This window comes from Lissotriton vulgaris, unplaced genomic scaffold (genome assembly GCF_964263255.1).
Source record: "Lissotriton vulgaris unplaced genomic scaffold, aLisVul1.2 SCAFFOLD_2328, whole genome shotgun sequence".
Classification (NCBI taxonomy): domain Eukaryota; kingdom Metazoa; phylum Chordata; class Amphibia; order Caudata; family Salamandridae; genus Lissotriton; species Lissotriton vulgaris.
In genome coordinates this window covers 30255-54058 of record NW_028243474.1, presented here as the reverse complement: position 1 = coordinate 54058, position 23804 = coordinate 30255, and the positions used below count along the sequence as shown (strand labels likewise).

Below are 23804 nucleotides of genomic sequence, written 5' to 3'. Positions count from 1 at the left end.
ATTGGCTCCCTGTCAACAAGAGAATAACGTTCCGTCTCCTCACCCACGCACACAAAGCACTCTACGACCTAGGACCCGAATGCCTCAACACGGGTCTATCCTTCTACACCCCCACCCACCAACTACGATCATCCAATCAAGCCCTCGCCGCAATTCCGCGCATCCACAGATCCACCATGGGGGGAAGATCCTTCTCCTACTTAGCGGCCAAAACCTGGAATTCTCTCCCCACCCACCTCCGCCGTACACAGAACCACCTCTCCTTCAGAAAGCAACTAAAAACTTGGATATTCGATAAATAAAACACCTCCCTCCCTCAAGCGCCTTGAGACCCCCTGGATGAGTAGTGCGCTATACAAATTTTGGAACTTGAACTTGTCTTGTGCGTGATGCCGTTGAGAATATCTTAACTGGATCTATAATGTTATTGCATCTGTTTATATTAGGTTGGTGATAAGAGTTGTGTTTGTGTGTGCATGTACAGGTGGGCCTGTCTTTATTGGTTTGACAGTAAGAGTTGTGCTTTTGTGTGTAGTACATGTGGCCCTGTCTTTATTAGGGTGGTAGTAAGTTGTGTTTTGTGCAGAGTACAGGTAGGCCTGTCTTTGCTAGGTTGGTAGTCCGAGTTGGGTTTTTGTGCACTGTACAGGTTTCTCATGTCTTTATTCGGTTAGTAGTAAGAGTTCTGTTTTTGTGTGCAGTACAGGTAGGCCTGTCTTTATTGGGTTGGTAGTAAAAATTGTGTTTCTGTAGTAGGGGATCTCTGTGTATAGTCATAATCTAGTGAATAGTCCCGACCATGTGCGTGGACCCCAGCAATCAAAAATAATCTCTTAAATTGTCAAGAAATGCAGAACTGTAAGACACTTAAGAGATAAATAAAGACAAATAATGCAGCCTATATCCACAGGCTACACTGTCCTGTACTTCAACTAGAAATTCCACCAAAAAAACCACACACAACACAGCCTGCCCAGTTTCTTCCATAAAGAGACTTGCCTCTACCAGTAAAAGCCTCTGAAATGATAGAGAGGAAGGCATGGACAGACAAGCCCCATAGGCTGCCATTATGTGGCTTACAATAGGATACTGTGCCTTTAAGAAAACTTTCCAGAACTTTATCCCAGAATGCACAGCAGGCCCCTTTTACTTTCAGTTCTTTTTTCCGGCTCCTGCTAACAGGACCCTGGCATTGAGCTCTCCCCTTTTTCAAGGGTTTATTGGATTTTTGTTCACTTTTTTTATAAAAGTGTTTGAAGTTTATATTCCTTGGTGCTTCTCTTCTCTCCTGTTTGTTTGTTCAGGCTTTTTAGGGCTCTAAAATGCCTGCTCTATTTGACAAATGCCCAACATGTGGAAGGAAGGAAGCCAAGAGTGATCCACACAACGTCTGCATTATCTGTCTCCCTGAGGCACATGCCCCTGAAGACTCCGACATCTGCCAGCAACTTTCAGCAAGGACCCTGAGGGACAGGCTGAAGATTAGGCTTCAAGGCCTTGAAGAGAGATGACTGCAGGCTGCAGGTGGGTCTGGGCAGGCTGGGAAGGTTCCCTCTGCCTTTGCTGAGGCCTCTGGGGGGCTCCCCAGAGGCAGGAAGACCAGCGAACGGTCCCGGTCTCCGTCGGTGTCGATTGCCACGACGACGTCGAGAGGGATGACGACGGTGTGTTTCCCATCTCCCCGGGGCTCCGGGTCGAGAAGGCGTGAAAAGTTGACGTCGAGGGGCCTGGTTAGGCCGCCGTCGAGACCACCGTCGACGGCGTCTTCATCGTCGTCGACGTCAACGTCGAGCTACCGACGTCGAAGGAGGACCGACAGGCGTCTGTGCTCGTCGTCGAGACGACACCGCCAATCGCCGTCGAGGACGATCGCCATCAAGAAGGCGATCGCCGTCGAGAAGGCGATCGCCGTCGAGAAGACGATCGCCGTCGAGAAGACGGTCGGCGTCGAGGGGATCCTCGGCGTCGAATACCTCGAGGAAGAGGACGGCGTCGAGGAGTCGACTCTCGTCGTCGAGGGAATCGGTCGACTTCGCGGATGCGGCGTTCGACGTCTAGGAAGGAGAGTTCGACGTCGCTGAGACGGCGTTCGACACCTGAGTCGCGGAGGCGACATCCGACACCGGAAAAACGTCGTTCGGAGTCGAGGAGAAAGAGGTCAGCGTCGAGGAGTCGTTCTCACTCCCCGAAGCGGCGCAGAAGGAGTTCTGGCGCCAGAAGTCACGCTGGGTCTGATGGAGGACACCGGAGGCGGCGATCACATACTGGAGGGGCTGGTTCGCAGTCCCCTCCCCCGAAGAAGTCACCGGGCTCAGTGTACTTGGTGGTATATACGCCACCTCGGCCGAAGTCACCTCCTCCTATACCGAAGGAGAATCCTCCCGTCAACCCTCCTCTACCATCAGGACAGCCACCACCACCGCTTCCGCCGCGTGGGCCCGCCCCTCGGCAGGAGATACCCCCTGTCCCTCCGCCGAGATCGGTGTCACTACCGCTTCTTCCTACTCCGCCTAAGGGGACTCCAAAACCTCGTCCCCAGGATAAGCCAAGTACGACGCCTCCAGGGAAACCTGCGGAGCGTCCACGGACCGGGAGGTCACGCTCTTGTTCCCGGAGGAGGGAGCGATCGCGCAACAGGTCTTCCACGCGGTCGAGACGCCGCCATAGGAGGCACAAATCGCGCTCTCGCATGAGGTCCTCAGGGACCAGGGACTACTCCCCAACGTTGTTGGGATCGCCGGACACAAGGGTGTCGCCGGTTGATGACCTGGTGGCGTTCCATGATGTCCTACTGAGAGGCGCTGCCAAATTGGGCATATCCTTGACGGTGCCCACGCCTAAGACATCAGTCATTTTCGAGACACTGCACCAGAAACACCTGTCTCGTCCACTACTACCTCTGGTGCTGGGCCTGGAGGAACCGGCCATGGACCTTTTCCTCACCCCTGCGGTGACTAAGGCGGCTCCATCGAGATTGCAGAAAAAATACCGGGCTCCCGATTCGGCACCGGCTTTTCTAAGGGTGGAACCTCCTCCGGATTCGGTGATTGTGACGGCGGCCCGCAAACAGCATGCCACCACCCCGTCATCCACAGTCCCCCCGGACAAAGAATCTAAACTGATAGATTCAGCTGGAAGGAAGGTGTGTGGAACATCGGCGACCTCTATGAAGGCTGCGAGTGCCACAGCTCTGTTGGGACGCTACGACCGCTCCCTCTGGGAATCTCTCCAGCAGTTTGCGGAACACTCACCTCGCGAGAAGCGGGAAGACTTCCAGGCGGTACTAAATAAAGGGATGCTGGTAGCTAATCAGATTATCAGCGCTGCAGCAGATTCATCCTTATTGGCGGCGCATGACTTTTGCCACGGAATTAACCAGCGACGGCACGCCTGGCTCCGCCTGACGTCACTAAAACCAGACGCGCAGCAAAGGGTGGCCAACCTTCAATTCTCTGGCGAAACCCTCTTTGGGAAACATGCGGATGACGAAATGGCCCGCATGAAGGCGGAGGCCGAAACACTCACGGCTGTGGGTCTGGAGAAGCCCAAAGAGACGAAGAAATCGTACCGCCCGTTCCAACGGCGGTTCGGTGGGCAGGGCAGATGACGCGGCCAAGCTTCGGGACAGTCGCAACAACAACAGTTCCGTAAGCCGTTCCAAAAGCACCCTAAGGGCAGAGGAGGCCAGCAGGCGGCACCAGCGACCAAAGGCCTGGCCGGGTCTAGGCCCTGAGCCTTTACTTCCCCCGGATGTGTTACCCACTCCGGTAGGGGGAAGCATTAAATTTTTTCTGGCAGAGTGGAGAAAAATTACTCGGGACAAGTGGGTGCTGAATATTGTTTGCAATGGATACAGTCTTCGGTTCATCAGCCCTCCTCCAGCAATTCCACCGGTCAGCTCGCAGTTTCAACTGCGCGAGCTCCAGGCGGAGGCAGATATCCTGTTAAGGAAAAGGGCGATAGAAGACGTACCTCTGTCTCAGAGAGGAAGAGGTCTGTACTGCCGGTTCTTTCTGGTTCGCAAGAAGGACAAGAACGAGTTCAGGCCCATTCTGGGCTTGCGACAGGCAAACAGATGGATTCGCAGGGAAATGTTTCGCATGCTGTCGTTGCATCAGATTTATCCTCAGTTGCAACAGGGAGACTGGCTATGTGCTATAGACCTACAGGATGCATACTTCCATGTGCCCATTGCACACAAACACAGGAAGTTCCTGCGGTTCCAAGTCGGCGCCAATCATTATCAATACACAGTACTCCCATTCGGACTAAAGTCTGCGCCGAGAACATTCTCGAAGTGCATGGCGGTGGTAGCGGCGCACCTGAGGAAGAACAATGTGTTTGTCTACCCGTACCTGGACGATTGGTTGATCAAGGCATCCTCTTTCTCAGAAGCGCGAGCACACTTCCAGAAGACGTGCGTTCTCCTGAACAAGCTGGGGTTGCACATAAACATGTCCAAGTCTGTCCCGACTCCGGTCCAATGCATACAGTACTTGGGAGCCTCCATCAATACGCTGTCAGCAAGCGTGTCTCCTTTGGAGGAGCGACGATTATCACTCCTTCGGAAGGCTCAGGCTCTTTTGACCACTCCATCTAAAACAGTGAGGACGGTGTCTTCTCTACTGGGATCGATGGCCTCTTGTATCTTCCTGACGCCACACGCACGGCTGCGCCTGAGACCGCTGCAGGAGTGCTTGGAGGACCAGTGGGGTCAGAGGAAAGGATCGTGGGACGACAAGATACGACTGTCTCTGCATGCTCTTCAGTCTCTGAAGTGGTGGTGTTCAGCGGAGAATCTCCTCAGAGGGGTTCCCTTCTACAAGGATATTCCCAAGCAGACTGTTGTGACGGATGCTTCTCTCCAGGGATGGGGAGCGCACTCCGGAAATCTACAGATTCAAGGAACTTGGTCCCCGATGGAGGCCACGTATCACATCAATTTCTTGGAACTCAGAGCTGTTCACTTGGCACTGAAGGCCTTTCTTCTGTCCTTCCAGACCAACTCTCTGCTTGTACAGACGGACAATACCACCACGATGTATTACCTCAACAAGCAGGGGGGCTCGATATCACGCACTCTGTCGCAGGAGGCGTAGGCGATCTGGCACTGGCTTCTGGCCAGAGGACTGACGATAACGGCTACCCATCTGCCAGGTGTGCAGAATGTTCAGGCAGACGCGCTGAGCAGACTGCTTCAGGAAAACCACGAATGGGTCATAAACGACGAAGTACTAGGAGAAGTCTTCACAAGATGGGGGACTCCAGACGTAGATCTGTTCGCCACCGCCGAAAACCGCAAATGCCGAGACTTCGCCTCCAGGTACTACCAGCAGGGGACGCTGGGGAATGCGCTATGGATCAACTGGTCGAACAGCGTTCTGTACGCTTTTCCACCCATTCCCCTGATTCCGGCGGTACTCATCAAACTGGCCCGGTCCAGGGCTCGGATGATACTCATTGTCCCGGAATGGCCCAGACAGTGGTGGTTCACGGACCTGCTTCACCAGTCTCTCCTTCCTCACATTCGGCTGCCGTGCAGGCCGGACCTTCTCACGAAGTTCGGGGGGCAGATGTTGCACCCCAATTTCTCGTCTTTGAGTTTGGCGGCATGGCTCCTGAGTGCAATATGGACATCTCAATCTGGCCGAAGATTGCATGGACATACTGAAGGAGTCTAAAAGGCCTTCCACTCGGACTTTCTATGCTTACAAGTGGAAGAGGTTTTGTATCTGGTGTCAGTCCAAGAACTATGTTCCGACGACGTGCAAGGAAGACGTCATCCTTCCTTACCTTCTACATTTTTCGCAGTCAGGACTTAATGTTCATTCCATTAAGGTTCATCTCGCTGCATTGACTGCCTACAGGAAATGCCCTTCACAGACTTCCTTCTTCCAGATCCCTGTGATGAAAGATTTTTTGGAAGGCTTGAAGAAAGTGTTCCCTCCTGTCGGGCTTCCTTCGCCTTCATGGGAATTGAATGTGGTGCTGTCCAGATTGATGAAGGAGCCTTTTGAACCTATTCATAAGGCTTGGTTGCAGCACCTGTCCTGGAAGGCGGCGTTCCTCGTGGACATTACATCGGCCCGCAGGGTGAGTGAAATTCAGGCGTTGTGTTGCCAAGAACCTTCTACTGTATTTCATGCTGCTAAGGTTGTTATGCGTACTCACCCTAAATTTCTTCCCAAGGTTATTTCTGATTTTCATGTCAACCAGACTATAACTTTGCCTACGTTTTTTCAGAATCCTTCATCTCCAGCGGAAAGGTCTCTACATTCCCTGGATGTTAGGAGGGTGTTGAAATTTTATCTGGATAAAACCAAAGATATTCGTAGGTCAGACCAATTATTTGTCAATTATGGATCGGTCAGGACGGGTCTTGCTACCTCTAAGCAGTCCATCTCTAGGTGGATTGTGTCCTGCATACAGTTGTGTTACCAAAAAGGTAATAAGACCTTAGGGGGTAAACCTAAGGCTCATTCCACCAGGGGGAAAGCTGTCACGACAGCTTTACTCCGTAATGTTCCGATTGCAGAGATCTATCTGCAAGGCGGCCACTTGGAAGTCGGTTCATACCTTTGCTAAGCATTACTGCCTGGACACTGATGCCAGGGCGGATGCTCAGGTTGAGCAGGCTTCGCTGCGAAATTTGTTCGCACAATAGTGGTTTTGATTTTCTTCTCTCCACCGCCGCTTTGGTGTGGGGATGGGCTTGTCATTCTATTCACTAGATTATGACTATACACAGAGATCCCCTACTACAGAAGGAGTAGTTTCTGTCCTGTAACTCCAGTTCTGTAGTAGGGGTATCTCTGTTATAGTCATAAGCGCCCGCCCTCCTCCACGGTGGAGATATTCGTTCATGTAAGGAATGCTACAGGTCTGGCGTGCCACGCCTTCAAAAACAACTGAAAGTAAAAGGGGCCTGCTGTGCATTCTGGGATACTGGGAGAAAGTTCTGGAAAGTTTTCTTAAAGGCACAGTATCCTATTGTAAGCCACATAATGGCAGCCTATGGGGCTTGTCTGTCCATGCCTTCCTCCCTATCATTCCAGAGGCTTTTACTGGTAGAGGCAAGTTTCTCTATGGAAGAAACTGGGCAGGCTGTGTTGTGTGTGGTGTTTTTGGTGGAATTTCTAGTTGAAGTACTGGACAGTGTAGCCTGTGGATATAGGCTGCATTATTTGTCTTTAATTCTCTCTTAAGTGTCTTGCAGTTCTGCATTTCTTGACAACTTAAGAGATTATTTTTGATTGCCGGGGTCCACGCACATGGGCGGGACTATTCACTAGATTATAACTATAACAGATATACCCCTACTACAGAACTGGAGTTACAGGACAGAAACTACTCCTTTTGTGTGCAGTACAGGTAGGCCTGTCTTTATTGGGTAGGTAGTAAGAGTTGTGTTTTTGTGTGCAGTACAGGTGGAACCTGTGTTTAGTAGGTATGTAGTAAGATGTGTCTTTGTGTGCAGTACCGAGAGGCATGTCTTTATTGGGTTGTAGTAAGTGTAGGAAGGTGGATATCTGACTATGGTTACCCCCAACTTTTTGCCTGGTGTTTTGCTGGTTTTTCGACTTAGTTGACCTGGGACCCTGCTATTCAGGGCCCCAGGCCCACTGCTCTCTCTCTAAAATGGATTCCATGTACTCTAGGTACATATCTAATTGGATACTGAGTCACCTTATCAGCCCCTGTACAGTGTACCTTAGGTACCCAGGGCATAGGTGCACCCAGGGCCTACCAGGGGCTGCAGCATGTATTATGCCACCCCTGGCTGGCCATCCAAATCTGACACAACTGGCTGCACGACAGCTGGGGCAAGGTGGTGTAATTACCCTTTGCTTTAGATATAGTATTCCTATATCTAACCCTAAAATGGACACATGTATTCCTATCAGTCACTCCTATGGCAGGCCTTATCAATCCTGAAGGCAGAGTGCTTGGAATTATGTGAGATTGTGCTCTGGCATGAGCTGAGCCCGTTTGCAGCTTGCGGAACCAAGTCCTAATAGCTGTTCCATGATAACGCGTACCATATACTCTTTAGTGCATTATAATCCTCGCGGTTATTTGCCAACTTTGGTATCGCTTTATCAAAACATGTCGAGTAAGGTGTCATACGAATTGGAATACTAACCCCTCGCCAATTCTGGCGACGGGGTTAGCATTCCACCCTTCTAGAGGGACACGACATGTATGTAACTGTGAACCCCGGTTAAAGCTAACTCGAGCCTCAGCATCACAAAATGGATGCTGCCACCACAGACACAAGTCTGACCTCCTGCTGCTGGGAGTCCTTCCAGCGAGGAGAGCTCGGACAAAGGGTTTCCTTTCGGTGGGCGGTGCTAGCACCATCCCAGACAGGGTTTTGTGTATCCCAGGTAGGCAGGGCTGAGACGAAGGTGACTGCAAGTGGCACCCCGGTGCTCACTGTGCATATGCCGGCTTAAACCAGTTCCAGGGGCACACCAGCCCCTGGGCTGGGGAAAGTCCGGACAAGGGAGAGGGGTGTAACCACCCCCCTTCCTGGTCCCACCCATGGGCAGGACCTAGTTGCGTGCCAGCCCCTTTTCTTAGAATAAAGGTAGGAGCAGGCCCCCTTCCCAAATTAGATAATTCTGAATCTTGACTACTTTCCACGAAAGGAACTCTGGATACCTTCTGAAGACTCTCCCTTGTGGCTAAGGAGTAGCCACCCTGCACCCGCATGCACCATCTAAGCATCGAGGTTTACTGTAAGTCCATCCTCCGGATCAAGACTGCCCAGCTCGACGAGACCCGGATTCCCTGGCATCTCTGACCTCTACCTGCATCATCAGCCCAGCTGAGATTTGTGGGTGTGACGAGACCTGAGGGACCGGCCATCTTCAAAACTGCACGACGCTTAACCAGCACGACCGCCGAGGGATCCTCGAGTGAGTGCTTTGGGGCCTGAGAAGCCCTAACCCTGAGCAGCTCCAGCACCGAAGTCCAGCCCCCCAGCATCCACAAGATCTGCGTGGGGCCCTTCTGCTCTTTGCTGCTCACCGCGTTGTCCGGTCACTTGCCTGCTGGCTTGTGGCCCTCCTGACGACGTACCACAACGATTTCACCGCTGGTCTGGTTGCTCCAGACTGGCCCTTGCTCCCTTCCAAAAGAGGAGCACCCCGGACCCTCCTGGTCCACTCCAGACGCCATCTTGACTCCACCGCGTGGGCTTGCCTTTGCCAAGGCTTGTTGCTCTAATCCTGGTTTCAGCAGCGCCAACAGCAGACACCTTCGTGGGACAGCTCGCACCTCCAGCCTGGTCGCCGACAACGCCTCCTTGTCCGAGGGACAGCAGAGTCCAGCGTCGCCCACTCACCTGGTCGAGGTGACTTCATCCGGTGCCATCCTGGTGCCCACACAATCACTGGCTAGTGATTAAGAACCGTGTCCCCTCTGCTTTCAGGTCATCTCCATCATCGATCCAGGCTTGGATCACTCCGAACATCATCACTGGTCGCCTGCCAGCAACTTCTTCTATCAGGCTCCATAGACTACATCGAGGATTCCCGACGTCTTTTGAACCCTATGCAGCCGCGGCCCCATGGCTAGGTAACCTGAGCATTTCGGTGCTCCAACGTAGGTTCACTATCTAAGTGTCCAGATCCTTTTTCGTTTTCAGTCTACCTAGTCGGATTCGTCCAGAAACAGTAACTTTACAAATACTTGCATCCATAGACTTTGTCCCGCATCCCGCGTGAGAGTGCACACTCTGCACCCGATCTCCCTAGGCCTCCTGCTCCTAACCTGAGGGTTCAGCAGTGTAGTCCTAGCGATCCTGAAGCCTCTGGATCTTGTTACTTACCTGCTAGTATTTCGCATTCCACTTTTAGTGTATATGGTTTTTCGTGCCCCTCGGTCATTTGTGTAAATTGTGCAACTTAAAGTATTTTCTTAAGAGTTTTGTATTGTGCCTAGCTCCCTGACTCATAAAGAGTTCAGGGTAGACTTGTTATAAATTAATATCCTTTTATTTTCATAACAACTTGTGTGGTGTCCTTTCACTTGGTGTTCAAGGGGTATATGTGATGGTATAACAGCTGGCTTAACACGCCCTCTAGAGTTTAGCCTAAAGACTGCTCTTGTCCATGCTACTAGGATAGCTGGTCTATAAGGTTGACTTACAACCAATCATCAATAAGGGTCGTTTGGTATGATACACAGTGATCACTAGAATACCGAGCACTATATATCAGGCCAACTTCTCACAGTAAGAGTTTTATTTTTGTGTGCAGTACAGTAGGCCTGTCTTTATTGAGTTGGTAGTCAGATGTGTGTTTTGTGCACAGTACAGGTGGGCCTGTCTTTGATAGGTTGGTAGTCAGTTTGGTTTTTGTGCGCAGTACATGTTGCATGTGTCTTTATTAGAGAAGCAGTAAGAGTTGTGTTGTGGGCAGTACAAGTGGCACCGGTCTTTATTAGATTGTTAGTAAGAGTTGTGTTTTTGTGTGCAGTACAAGTAGGCCTGTCTTCATTGGGTTGTAAGTGAGAGGTTTTTTGTGTGCAGTACAGGTGGGCTTGTTTTTATAGGCTGGTAGTAAGAGATGTTTCTGTGTGCAATGTAGGTGACATCTGTCGTTATTAGGTTGATAGCAAGAGTTCTGATTTTGTACACTGTAGAGGTGGCGCCTGTCTTTATTAAGTTGACAGCAAGAGTTATGTTTTTTTCTATGTACAGATGACTCCTGACTTTATTAGGTTGGTAAATGAATAAGATTGTATCTCCGTGCGCTCCTGTTATTTCAAGAATATCTAGTTGGTCTTCTTTGTGTTGGCGCAGTCCTTGTAACACTGTGTCGGTCAGTGCCTTAATGATATGTGTATATCAAGTGACTACACTTTCTACACATTTATTAGGTTGGTAGCAATAGTTGTGTTTTTGTGTGCAGTACAGGTGGGCCTGTTTGTTTTTAGGTGGGCAGTAAGAGATATGTTTCTGTGTGCAATGTGGGTGACATCTGTGGTTATTAGGTTGATAGCAAGCGTTGTGATTTTGTACACTGTAGAGGTGGCGCCTGTCTTTATTAAGTTGGCAGCAAGAGTTATGTTTTTTTCTATGTACAGGTGACTCCTGACTTTAGGTTTAAAGCATTTTATTGAGCATTCACAAAAGGAAAAGAAAAAAGCAAAACAGTTGACACAAAGGAGCAAGGCGTCCGATACAATCATATAATAGCGCACCAGCGCGTTAAGGTCCTGTAAAAAGCAGTGTACATTCAGATGCAATGGCTGGTGCGTATGCTACCACAAAGCGCTCCAATGTGAACAAATCCCCCAACACCCCCTCCTCCCCAAACCCAACTATGCCCTCTCCCACCAGCCCCGTCCAGTGCCTCAGAACAACAACCGTCCCCTCCCAAGAACCGCTCCTCACTCCCCGATGCCCTCTCGTCTAGGCTCGCTGGCCCTCCGAGTCTGCTGATGCAGTCAATCTCAACAGGCGGAGATATCTGGGGCACGTAAGCTCTGTAAATTCCCCTACAAGCAATGAGTGAAACGGTTGCCATAATTCATTAAATTGCTCCACCTCCCCCGCCACCATGAGCGACAATTTTTCCATTCCCAGGACATGCCATAGTCTATGCAACCACCCAGTGGTGGAGGGGAGTGTGGTAGAGCGCCAGTGAATGAGTATATTTTGTACAGCAGAACCCAGTGCTATCGCAATTTGCCTCCCTCTACGAGACTTCAGAGGATACATCAGTCTGTTGGGCAAGCCCAACAGAACATATGCTGGAAAGCGGGGCAATTCAATCTCAAAGTTGGAGTCAATCAGGTCTAAAACCTCTTTCCAGTAAGGGGACAGCATCAGGCATTCTCATAAAACATGAGTGAGGGTGCCCGATTGTCCGCATGCTCGCCAGCAGGTGGCATCAATGTTGCGATTCATCTCATGTAACCTTTGGGGTGTGTAATACCAATATGTGGACACTTTTGTAAATGTTTCCGTAAGCCCAGTGTGATATGCGGAGTGTCGGGCCCTATATGCAATGCTGTCCCATTCCTTACGGCTTAAGGATCTCCCCAGTTCTCTTTCCCAACGTTCCCTACCCGGGTTATAGATGTCAAAAGGGGAGGGCTGTAAGAATTTGTAGAAGTCCGAGATGAGTTTTTTGTCTGAAGTGCGTGTTATAAGCCATTTCTCATATGGAAGGAGCTTCCGATCTGCCGACTCCCGTGTCTGTGGCTGCAGCGCCCAGTGGCGCACCTGCATATAGCGCAACCTTTCTACCTCCGGCAGCTGATATTCTTCCCTGAATTCTGGGAACGGAATTACGCCCTCCGGGCCATATAGATGGAAAAGTGCTCTGCAGCCAGCAGCCCGCCAGCGTGCAAAAGCCCCCGGTTCCGTGCCAGGGCGGAACTCTGGGTTATCGATCAAGGGCGTGAACGGAGAGGGGAAGGTGGTGAGTGTGTGAGTCAAGTTCGTGGCGTCCCACACCCTCATGGGTACCCGTGTGATTTAAGATGCATATAAATTGGGAGGTCGATGTATCTGCCGCAAAAAGGGCACCTCCTGCAGGGTTCGGCCTGCCACTGTCTGGTCTTGAAAAAGCCAGTTTTTGTCGGTCTCCCATTTGCTCCACTCCACCAGATACCTTAGCTGGGCCGCCTGAAAATATTTGCGGAGGTCCGGTATTCCTAGACCCCCGGCCTCAGGTGCCAGGGTAGCCAAGGTCCTCTTGAGTCTGGGTTTACGACCCTGCCATATGAAGCGTGCAATGTCCGCCTGAGTCTGAAGCAGCCATCCTTTCGGGGGCTGCAGTGGCAGGGCACGAAACGGGTAGAGCGCCTGCGGCAAGATGGTCATTTTCACTGCGGCAATCCTACCCAGCCAGGACAATGTGCCCTTGCTCCAGCGGCCCAGTTCCTCCTTAATTTTAGAACCTAGGGCAGTGTAGTTCGCGGACACCATAGCGGGTAATGTAGGTACCAGAAGAATGCCCAGGTAGGGCACCAGATCTTTCGACCAGTGCATGGGGAATCGCCTCTGCAAGTCAGTCCTGGTGGTCACGGTGAGTGAGACGTCAAGGGCCGCCGATTTCCCCATATTCATCTTAAAGGCTTCCATCTCATCGATGCATGCAGGGAGCGACCTCCCCGGATCTTTCAATGTCAAAATGATATCATCTGCGTACAGACTGACAGTGTGGGTGTACTCCCCCATCTTAATTCCCAGGGCATTCGGATTCTGACGTATTCTTTGGGCCAGGGGTTCCATATAGAGTGCGAATAGGAGGGGGGATATTGGACACCCCTGTCTGGTACCCCGTTCTATCGCGAATTGATGGGAGCTGCAGCCGTTAACCCGCACCACTGCTGATGGAAACTTGTAGCAGTTAAACACCAGAGTGCGAAATTTCTCGCCAACACCTACTTTCGCCAGAACTTTCTCTAGATATGGCCAGTGCACCCTGTCGAAGGCTTTCTCCGCGTCGACTGCCAGTAACATCCTTTCTCCGGGTATCCTGGAGGCTTTCTCCAGTACATGAACCACCCTCTTGGTGTTGTCCACCGTTTGCCTCCCCGGAACGAACCCGGCTTGATCTGATTCTACTAGGCCCGGAAGGTGAAGCGCCAGACGGGCCGCCAGGATCCCCGAATACAACTTAAGGTCAATATTCAAGAGAGAGATTGGCCACATAGGGCAAAAGGTCTTATAGAAGAGGGAAGTATAACCATCTGGTCCTGGGGCCTTCCCATGTTTAAGCCCCTGGAAATGGCCGTGATTACTTCCTCCACTCGAATATCCCTCTCGAGATATTCTGCTTGCTCCGGAGCGAGGGAGGGAAGGTCAACCGAGGCAGGTAGGCCTCCTCCGCTTGTGCCGACGGAGGCTCGCCCTTGTAGAGATCAGCATAAAATCGGCGGAAGCCTTCCGCTAGTTGGTCGTCTTCCTTTACTGACCCCCCAGAGGGTGTCGATAGCTCCTTCACTAAGTGCTTCTGGTGTGCTTCCCTAAGTTTGTGCGCCAGGAGTTTCCCGCACCTGTCCCCACCTGTGTAATATGCATGCTTCAGGCGCAATGCAGTATATTCCGCCCTGTCCATATCCAAGGCTGCCAGAAGCTTCCTCGCCGCTTTAAGCTGCTTCCAGATTCTGGGAGCCCCCGTTCTCTGGTGAACCTGTTCCAGTTCTCGCACCTTGCCCGTGAGTTCCTCACGCTTCCGTTGTCGCTCCCGATTCTCAGCTGAGGAGATGGCAATAAATTCCCCTCGGAGCACCACTTTCAACGCCGCCCATTGCGTTGCTAGGGAAGTGTCACCGTTATCATTGTGCTCCTGGTATTCCCGAATTGAGTCTTGAATATGCTTTACCACCGTCTGTTTATGCAGCAAGGTGTCTCTGAGGCGCCACACCCCGCGTCTCGGTGACATCGGTGGCAATTGAAACGTTCCTATAACCGGGGCGTGGTCCGATAGAGAGAGAGCCCCTATCGTTGACGCTATGGCTAAGTCGCGGACCGGCTTGGAGTCCAAGAGATGGTCGAGGCGTGCGTAGGTCTTATGGACGTGCGAATAATAGGAGTAATCCCGAGTGGTGGGGTGTAAGCAACGCCATAGGTCATGGAGATCCGAGTCCTCCAGTTGGCGTTTGCCTGTCTGCGAGATCTCCCCAGTCTGCGGGCGCCATTGCACCGACCTGTCCAGGGAAGAGTCAAAGACCATATTCAGATCCCCCCCCTATGATGACGTGTCTATCTGGAGTGGCGGTGACATCTACCACAACCGAGTGTAGGAATCGTTCTTGATGTTCATTAGAGCTATACATCGATCCAATAGTGAAGGTCAGTCCCCCGTACTTGACCCTATAAGCCAGGAGTCTACCCTTCTGCTCAGCAAACTTATGGAGGATCTCTCCCTTAAACGTGCGGGATACCAAAATTGCGACTCCGCCGGTCTTAGTAGTATTGCAGGAGAAGAGTTGAGTGGGAAACTTATGGGAACGCATCCTCTGGCAGTCTCTGGCTAAGAGATGTGTCTCCTGTAGGAGACAGATGTCTGCGTGGGTATTCTCCAGTAAGGAAAGAACCGCCCTTCTCTTGACAGGATTATTTAACCCCTTCACATTAAGGATGACTACTGTGAAAGCCGTCATCTGTGTGGGTAATTCCAAGGTAGACGCAGTGTGTCACGGCCTGAGAGAGGTGGGTGTAGTGTAGATGATGTATTGAAGCACAGCAAGGCTGTGGTGAGTGGCGTAGTAGCACTGGACCGACCCCGTGATTCCCCCCCAACCCCCCCACCCGTTTTCCAAGATGCCCATCATCCCCCTCCCCCTCCCACCAACACCCTCCACTCCCCAACAGACCCTTCATGCAAACAACCAAACGACCCCCCCTCCACCCCCACCCCCCCCAACAAACCCCTGAAATTCAAACAAATGTCAGTCCCAGTCATGCCCTCGGGCAAGTCTGCGGTAAGGTACCAATGTGGACGTCCAGCCACTTACCCCCTTCCACACTTCCGTCCGCCCCCCCGCCCTCCAAGACCCGAACCTGCTGTTTCAGTAAGGCTGTGGTGTTCTCCCCCCGGAGCGTCATTATGCAGTAAGAGCCACATCACCGGTAGAGGCGTTGCTTCTGGCCGCCTCAGAGACTGCATCCGCCATGTTGGCTCTAATGGTGGGTGAGTCCAGCCTTCTAGGGTTGGCCGATCCTCGTCTCCGTGATACTCTCTGCCACCCGTCTCTGGTGCTGCGCCTCCGATTCGGCGTGTTCGTGTCTTCCTCCTCCGCTGTGATCCCCAGAACCTCACAGTTCTCCTGGAGCGATCTAAGTTGATGCATCGTGCCGTTCCATCTAAAGATGAGGCGGAAGAGGTGGCCCCAGGCATAAGGTGTTTCGTGCTCTCTCAAAGTCCGTGGCGATCTTGAAAGATTTCCGTTTCTGCAGAGTAATGGCGGACAAGTCCTGATACAGCCCCACAGAATGGCCACGGAAAGTGAACGCAGTCCGTTTCCGGGCCTCAGCCATGATGCGTTCCTTTAGTGGGGGGGGTGCCGATGCCCGCCGTGGTGGGTCCACTCTGTGCGCCCTGTCAATCCTGACCGGGAATTCAGGCGGTTCGCCCAGGATAGCTCGGAACAAGTCTCCCAGGTAGCCAGTCACATCTGTGCCTTCATCCGAGGACGGAACCCCCCGGACTCGAATATTGTTTCGCCGAGAGTGGTTCTCAAGGTCCTCATTATGCATTTGCAGATCTAGGTGTTGTTCTCTGAGTCGCAACACCTCCTGTTGCAGCAGGACTAACTCCTCATCGATACGGTGGTTCGTGCCCTCCACCGTGGCGACTCGTTCGCCGATCTCTTCCACCTCTCTGCGTATCTCCCGTACTTCGCCCGCCACTTCCTGTTTCAGTGTCTGAAAATCGTCTCTGAGGGTGCCAAACAGTGACTCAAGGAACGATCTGGTGACCGGTGGTTCCCCTCCATTCGAACTCTGCGAGCTTCCGGCCGGGCTTGCTGTTAGCGGCCCCCTATCTCCTCTTTGCTGGGATCTGCTGAGCATGTCAGGGAGAGTGCGTTCTCCCCGCTTGGCGCCTCTGCTCGACGCCATCTTGGATTAAGTGCGGGCCAGGTCTCCCTTCCCGTGGCAGACAAGGGACCGGCGATCGTCACCGACAACTGCACAAAGCACCGTCTGGGGACAACACTTCCGGGTCCGTCGCGCTAGGGTCCAGCCACGGTCGCTATGGCGGGACGCACACCCCTCCCATGGGTCTCGTCAGCCTCTGTCCGTCGCGGCCTTCACTAGGCCCGGGTAGTATCACCTGCGACCGTCCCCTCTTTCTGTCTCAGATCTCTCCCAAGAGGGGACACCTCCGGGAATGCGCAGGACTCTCTAGCCGTTGCCGTCAACGGAGGCCTCTCAGGGCGATTCCGCCATCTCCCACCTTCGGCGAAGTTCGTGGTGCGTCACAGTGCTAATGGCGGAGAGTCGCTCCGGGTCCGACCATACAAGCTGTGGGACCGCCAAAGACCCCGGTGTCGCTGTGAGCCTCGGCGTTTACTGAGTTGCGGAGTCTCGCCACCGGAGGGGCCGGAGGGGAAGGTTCCGCACAAGGTCTCGGGTCCGCACCGTTGCAGCTTCGATGCCCTCCCGGTGGGTGGCCAGACGCATATGTCGGGATTCAAGCGCCTCACTCTGCTGCTCTCACGGGGCCGATACGATGGTCCCTCTAGGTTCCCAGTACCTCCGGTCGAGGCGTTGCGATATCTCCTCCGGCTGCTCACTCTAAGTGGCACTGGGTGCGGCGTGCGTCCGGCCGACGTGCTCTGGGGTCGGCCTCCTCCTCTGCGCGCTTCCCGGGCCGGACCTTCAACACCGTCCGACGGGCTGTCCTGAGGCTAAACGGAGGCTAGGACTCGACCAGCGTAGTCTCTGCAGGTTCCTCTACCTCTCCCCGTGCCGTTAAGCTCCGGAGGGGGGAGAAAGAGCTATATTTCAGGGCTCGGGCCTAGTCGGACCAGGGAGCATCGAGAGGAAGCGTCCTCTCACTCCGCCATCTTGGACACGCCCCGACTCCTGACTTTATTAGGTTGGTAGCAATACTTGTAAATTTGTGTGCAGTACAGGTGGCACCACTCTTTTCTAGGTGGGTAGTAAGAGTTGTGTTTTTGTATGCCGTAGAGGTGGCACCTGTTATTATTAGTTTGATAGTAAGAGGTGTGTTTTTGTGTGTCGTAGATTTGATTATGTTTACATAGTGTGCAGCACAGCATGTCTCAATGAGATTTTTTGGGGAGTTGGTTGTCTCTGCTTTGTTTGTATCATGATAGTTTGTATGCTGTGTTATAGAGGTGGGCGTGTTTGTGTGGTTTGCAGTGCTGCTAAGCATTTCTTTCCTCGCCGCTTTGTTTATTTGGATGGCTTGCATGGAGAAATAGTATATTACTTTTTGTTGAGTGCTATGTTCACCAGTTTTTCTTCCTTTTGGTGCTATAGAGCCATCTCTTTTCTTGTTGTGTTGTATAATTAGTCTTGTCTTTGCATGGGGTATTGTACAGTCGATCAGATCATTGCTTACTGTGTCATACAGTGAGCCATAGCTCCAGATACTGTTGTACAGTTGTTCAGGACTATATGGTGTCTTGAATAAATTAATGTTTGCATGTGGTATTTGTATAGCCCATCTTAGCAGAAGGTAGCGGCACGCTATACCTGATCAAAGGAAACAGCTAGGCATCTGATCAAGCACTTGCTCAACGGTTCCAATGAGTGGAATATCTTTGTATAGCTTGGTTTGTGTTCCCACTGTGCTTGCTCTTTGGCATGTACGTGTTGGTTATTTTGCAGGTGAGCATGTCTTTGTACAATATGTTGTACAGTTAGGCATGCCTTCCGTTGGTATGTAGTACAATTGTCTTTGTACGATATGTTGCACGGTTTGGTATGTCTTCATTTGTATGTAGTACAGTTGGGCATTTCTTTGTATGATATGTTGTACGGTTAGGCGTGTCTTCCATTAGTATGAAGTACAGCTGGACATGTCTTTGTACAATATGTTGCACAGTTTGGCATGTCTTCATTTGTATGTAGTACAGTTGGGCATGCCTTTGTAAGATTGCTGTTTGTTTATACTCCTGAGGCGGAAAGCCGTGAGGTGTGCTGAGTGAACTATCAGACATGCTTGTGAGAACTCTCATGTTGTGTTGTGTCACGGATTTTAACGCGGCGCTTCTTCCTTTTAAACAAAATCAAAAATTATTCACTGTTAAATTTTTACCTTCCACTCTGCTGCAATTTAGGCAGTTTTAACCTTCATTTCCTCGCACTCCGGGCGGTACTCAGCCGAGTCAGGTGCTGAGTCCCTCGGTCCCGGGTTGTGCAATTCGGCAGCGGCAATCTTGGGTGGGAGGCATCACAATCTGCACTCGTCAGTACTTAAGGAGACGGGCATGCCTCCGCGCAGCGGACGCGCCACATTTGCGCCGGAGTCACACCAGAGTCTAGCCCGTCTGCTCCCGTCAGCGCTAAGGAAGCGCCAGGGGCCAGGGAGACTAATTCCACTTACATTCATGTCCCAGCTAGTCCCCATACACCTTACGTGCATTACAATCCCTCAAGCCCCCCCCCTGGCATCCTTGCCACCACACATCCGCCCCGGAAAAGCTCATTGTCGCCTTAAATTGCCGATGTAATGGGAGAGGAAGTCATCAAAATATCTCTGATTCCTCCCATAAGTGGGCCTTTCCAAAAAGGCCAGGCCCCCCACCCCTGATAAAAGATACTGGGTTCCTTATCAATGCTCGTTCACTAGTTAAAAATAACTTGGCGTTCAGGGAATTCGTCTTGGATAGAAATCCCTCTTGGGCCTTCATTACTGAGACTTGGGCCTCTGATTTTACAGGGCCTGAACTTATAAACGCAATCCCTGTGGGATACGCCCTTGCAAGAATGGATAGAGTAGGTCGCTGGGGAGGAGGGCTGGGCATACTACACAAAAGTTCAATAATATGTCGAACTGAGCCCCTGCCCTCACCGCTGGACTCCTTCCAGGCCATGTATTTCGCATTAAACTCCTCTCCCACCGTGTCCTTCACTGGGATTCTAATATATAGACCCGCTGGCCCTAGGTCTGCCTTCAGTCAAGATTTACTTAAGACCTTCGAACCCTACATTGACAGACCCAATATGACCATTCTTAGGGATTCAATTTCCATTTGGAAAGTTCTAATTCCTCTGACACCGGCCACTTGGTAGACTCCCTGGCCTCCTGTGGATTGCTACAAGGAGTAGGGAGTTCTACCCACTTAGCTGGACACACCCTGGATGGGGTCTTCACCAACGACTCCAGACTTGAAATCGGTTCCCCTCTCCCCCTGTCCTGGTCGGACCATCTGGCCGTCCCCTTCGAATTTGCACCTTCCCACCCTGTTATGTCTCCGCTGGACAACAATAAGTGGGAACTGAGGAGGAATTTCAGGGGGCTGAATAATGAAACACTTGCCCCTCTGATGGCTAACCTTAAGCCCCCCCTCTGGAGGGACACCGACGCAGCTGCCCTTGACCTGTCAAACACCCTGGCAAGTGCCTTGGATATTCTTGCGCCGGTCAAACAACACTACTCTGCCAGGAAACGGCCCTCGGCCCCCTGGTTTTCAGACTCCCTCAGATTGCTTAGACAGGGATGCAGGAAACATGAAAGATGCTGGAGGTCTCATCCTGACCCTAAAGAGAAGGATAAACATAAATGTCTACTCAAAGGATACAAAATCGCGGTGATGGTGGTAAAGAAAGCGTATTTCGCTAAACTGACTGCCACACTTAGCTCCCCCAGGGAACTGTTTAAAATTGTCGACTCCCTGTCTCTCCTCCGGTCACCCGACCCCATAGTAGCTTCCCAAGAACTGTGTGATGAGAGCTCCACTTTTTTCCACACAAAGATTATGGATATCCACACTGCCTTGGAAGCCTTCAATCTCGATCTAGAGAGCCCCCCCTTGCCCGCTTTACTCCCTCTGGATAGACAGGCCTATGAATCTTGCAGTAACTTTTCCAAGTTCCCCCTCCTCACTCGTGATCAACCTAATCTGCTCCTGGACAAGCTTAATTCCGGATCCCCTTTGGATCCTTGTCCACTGAGAACCTTCAAAGAGTGCAGGGAGGTATTGCTGCCCCCTCTTTTGGAGGTTATGAATTTGGCAATCTCTGAAGGTGTTTACCCATCATCTTGGAAAATGGCCATAGTCAAGCCTCTCCTAAAGAAGGTTACCCTAGACCCTGGGATCCTGAAAAACGTCCGCCCCATTTCCCTTCTCCCTGCCCCCGCTAAGATGCTAGAGGCCCACCTCAACCACCATCTGAGTGCCTTCCTGGATAGCGCAAGTTTCCTGGATCCTTCCCAACATGGCTTCTGGAGGGCACATAGCACTGAGTCGGCTCTCACAGTGGTTGTCAATAACATCCGCACTAAGGTCGACAGTGTCCAGACTACCTTACTGGTACTGCTCGACCTTACTGCCGCATTTGACACCCTGTCCCCTTCCATTCTGGCTACCCGCCTCAGGGAGTTGGGAGTTGATGGACCAGCGCTTAGCCTCTTGACATCTTTTCTTGACCAGCGAAATCAAAGGGTCAAGTTGGGTCACTTCCTTTCACCCGTCAAGCCTGTGCAGTGTGGGGTCCCCCAGGGCTCATCCCTGAGCCCCACACTTTTGAACATCTATGTGGCCCCACTCGCCAGTCTTGTAAGATCGTTCGGGCTGGAAGTTCTTTCCTATGCCGACGACACGCAGATCATGGTCTGCCTATCACAGTCAGTTAATATAACGGCCTTAAATTTTAGGAACTGTATGGAAGCAGTTGCAGGCTGGATGATTAAGAACTTCCTCAAGCTAAATGGGGAGAAAACTGAGGTTCTTATTTTCGGAGGCAAACAGGAGATTTGGTCGATGGACTGGTGGCCCTCTGCTCTCGGCGCCTGCCCATGCCCTCTACATCGGCCCGCAACCTGGGTGTGATCTTGGACACCACCCTCTCTTTTGACAAACAAGTAAGTAGGACAGTCTCTACCTGCTGTGATGCCCTAAGGATCTTGAGAAAGATCACACATTATCTTTCCTTTGAAGCCCGAAAACAGGTTGCGGTGGCTCTTATTTCCTCCAGGCTGGACTACTGCAACGCACTATACTTAGGCACTAACAAAGGTTTGGTCCAACGCCTACAGATAGTGCAGAATGCAGCTGCCCGGTTTGTTGTAGACGCCCCGAAGCGCTCCTCATGCTCCGCCATCAGGAAGGATCTGCACTGGCTCCCTATGCAGGCCAGGATCAACTTCAAGGTCCTCGGCCTCACGCACTGTGCCTTGTTTGGGACTGGACCCGAAGATATCCGGTCCCTTGTGTCCTATTATGTTCCTGGCAGGGCCCTCCGCTCTGCCAACAAAAAACTGCTAGCCGTCCCCCGATTCTCTGAGGCCAGATGGGGAGGAAGGGCCTTCCGCTCTCTTGCTCCCAGACTGTGGAACTCGCTTCCAGACGACCTCAAGGGCCTGGCCTCTCATGCTCTCTTCCGCAAAGCACTTAAGACCTGGCTCTTTCTTGAAGCCTATTTATAATCTGCTCTTCTTTCCCCTCTGCTCAAACAGTCGTACCATCTGCTAGCGCCTTGATGCCTTTGGGTTTAGTTGCGCTTTACAAATTCATAATTCATTCATTCATATGTTGTACGGTTAGGCGTGTCTCCATTGGCATGTAGCACAGTTGGGCATGTCTTTGTATATGTTGTACGGTTAGGCTTGTCTTCCATTGGTATGATGTACAGTAGGGCATGTCTTTGTACGATATATTGTACGGTTAGGCGTGTCTTCCATTGGTATGTAGTACAATTGGCTTTGTCTTTGTACGATATGTTGTACGGTTTGGTATGTCTTCATTTGTATGTAGTACAGATGGGCATGTCTTTGTACAATATGTTGCACAGTTTGGCATGTCTTCATTTGTATGTAGTACAGTTGGGCATGTCTTTGTACGATATGTTGTACGGTTTGGCATGTCTTCATTTGTATGCAGTACAGTTGGGCATGTCTTTGTACGATATGTTGTACGGTTAGGCGCGTCTCCATTGGCATGTAGCACAGTTGGGCATGTCTTTGTATATGTTGTACGGTTAGGCTTGTCTTCCATTGGTATGATGTTCAGTAGAGCATGTCTTTGTACGAAATGTTGTACGGTTAGGCGTGTCTTCCATTGGGATGAAGTACAGCTTGGCATGTCTTTGTATGATATGTTGTTCGGTTAGGTATGTCTTCCATTAGTATGAAGTACAGTTAGGCATGTCTGTGTACGATATGTTGTACGGTTAGGCATGTCTTCCCTTGGTATGTAGTACAGCTGGGCATGTCTTTGTACAATATGTTGTACGCTTAGGCATGTCTCCATTGGTATGTAGTGCAGTTAGGCATGTTTTTGTATAGCATGTGGTGCAGATGTGTAGGTTGTCTGGCTAAATTTATTTTGTGCTATATATTTAAGCATGCCTTTGTAAGGTGTGCAGCTAAGGCATGTCTTTACATAGTTAGTTAGGCATGTTTTGTAGTTTGTAGCACAGCTGGGCATTTTACTATGTGCAGTATACATGCTTAAGTCTTCTCAAGATGTGCCATAAAGTTAGACATTTCTTCACACGCAGCTTGTCTTTTGGCCTGGTGTGCCATAGCTGCCATGTCCTGGTTTTCATGCCACTGCTGGAAGTTACGTATAGTTTTCTTTGAATGGTGCATACTACAACCGATTATGTCTGCACACTGAGCGCTATATTCTCGACTCTGTGTTTAAGGCACTATCCCAGGTAACCTGTTCCTCCTTCTCCCACTCCAGCTTCCGCTTGGCTCCTGTTCCCTGCTATCCCATTGCTGGCGATTGGAGGCCTCCTCTTCATCTTGACGAACATGCAGGTGTGTGCACTTGAATCACTTGCCATTGAACACCCAGAGGACACACATGTAAAGGGCATTCAAGAGGGAGAATGGAGAGGGGAGGCAGGTAGGGAGGGTTGAAGAGAGCAGGAAAGGCATTGAGAGGGCAGGAGACGCGTAAGGGGACAGAAAAGCGAAAGAGAGAGAATGCAGAGAGCCCTGGAGTGGACAGGTGAGGGCATGAAAAAGAAAGAAATGAGGCTCAGGGCAGGAGCAACAAGAGAGATGAAGAAAGAAAGAAATAGGATGTGAGGAGACCTGAAAGGACAAACAATTGAGGGAACATGAGGGTACACAAGAGATAAAAAGCAAGAGGAGAGAATTGAGGGGCAGAGAGTTCAGGGACAATCTTTC

The 23804-nt window shown here is 51.3% G+C and overlaps 1 protein-coding gene across 1 annotated transcript in view; it reads left to right on the top strand.

Moving 5' to 3' along the window:
* Positions 1–23804, top strand: part of LOC147668339 (uncharacterized) — a 354881-nt gene that overhangs the window by 311587 nt on the left and 19490 nt on the right. The window contains exon 4 of the mRNA XM_086948585.1: positions 23353–23429. Within this exon, the coding sequence (XP_086804711.1) occupies positions 23353–23429 (77 nt within the window). The remainder of the gene's footprint in view (positions 1–23352; positions 23430–23804) is intronic.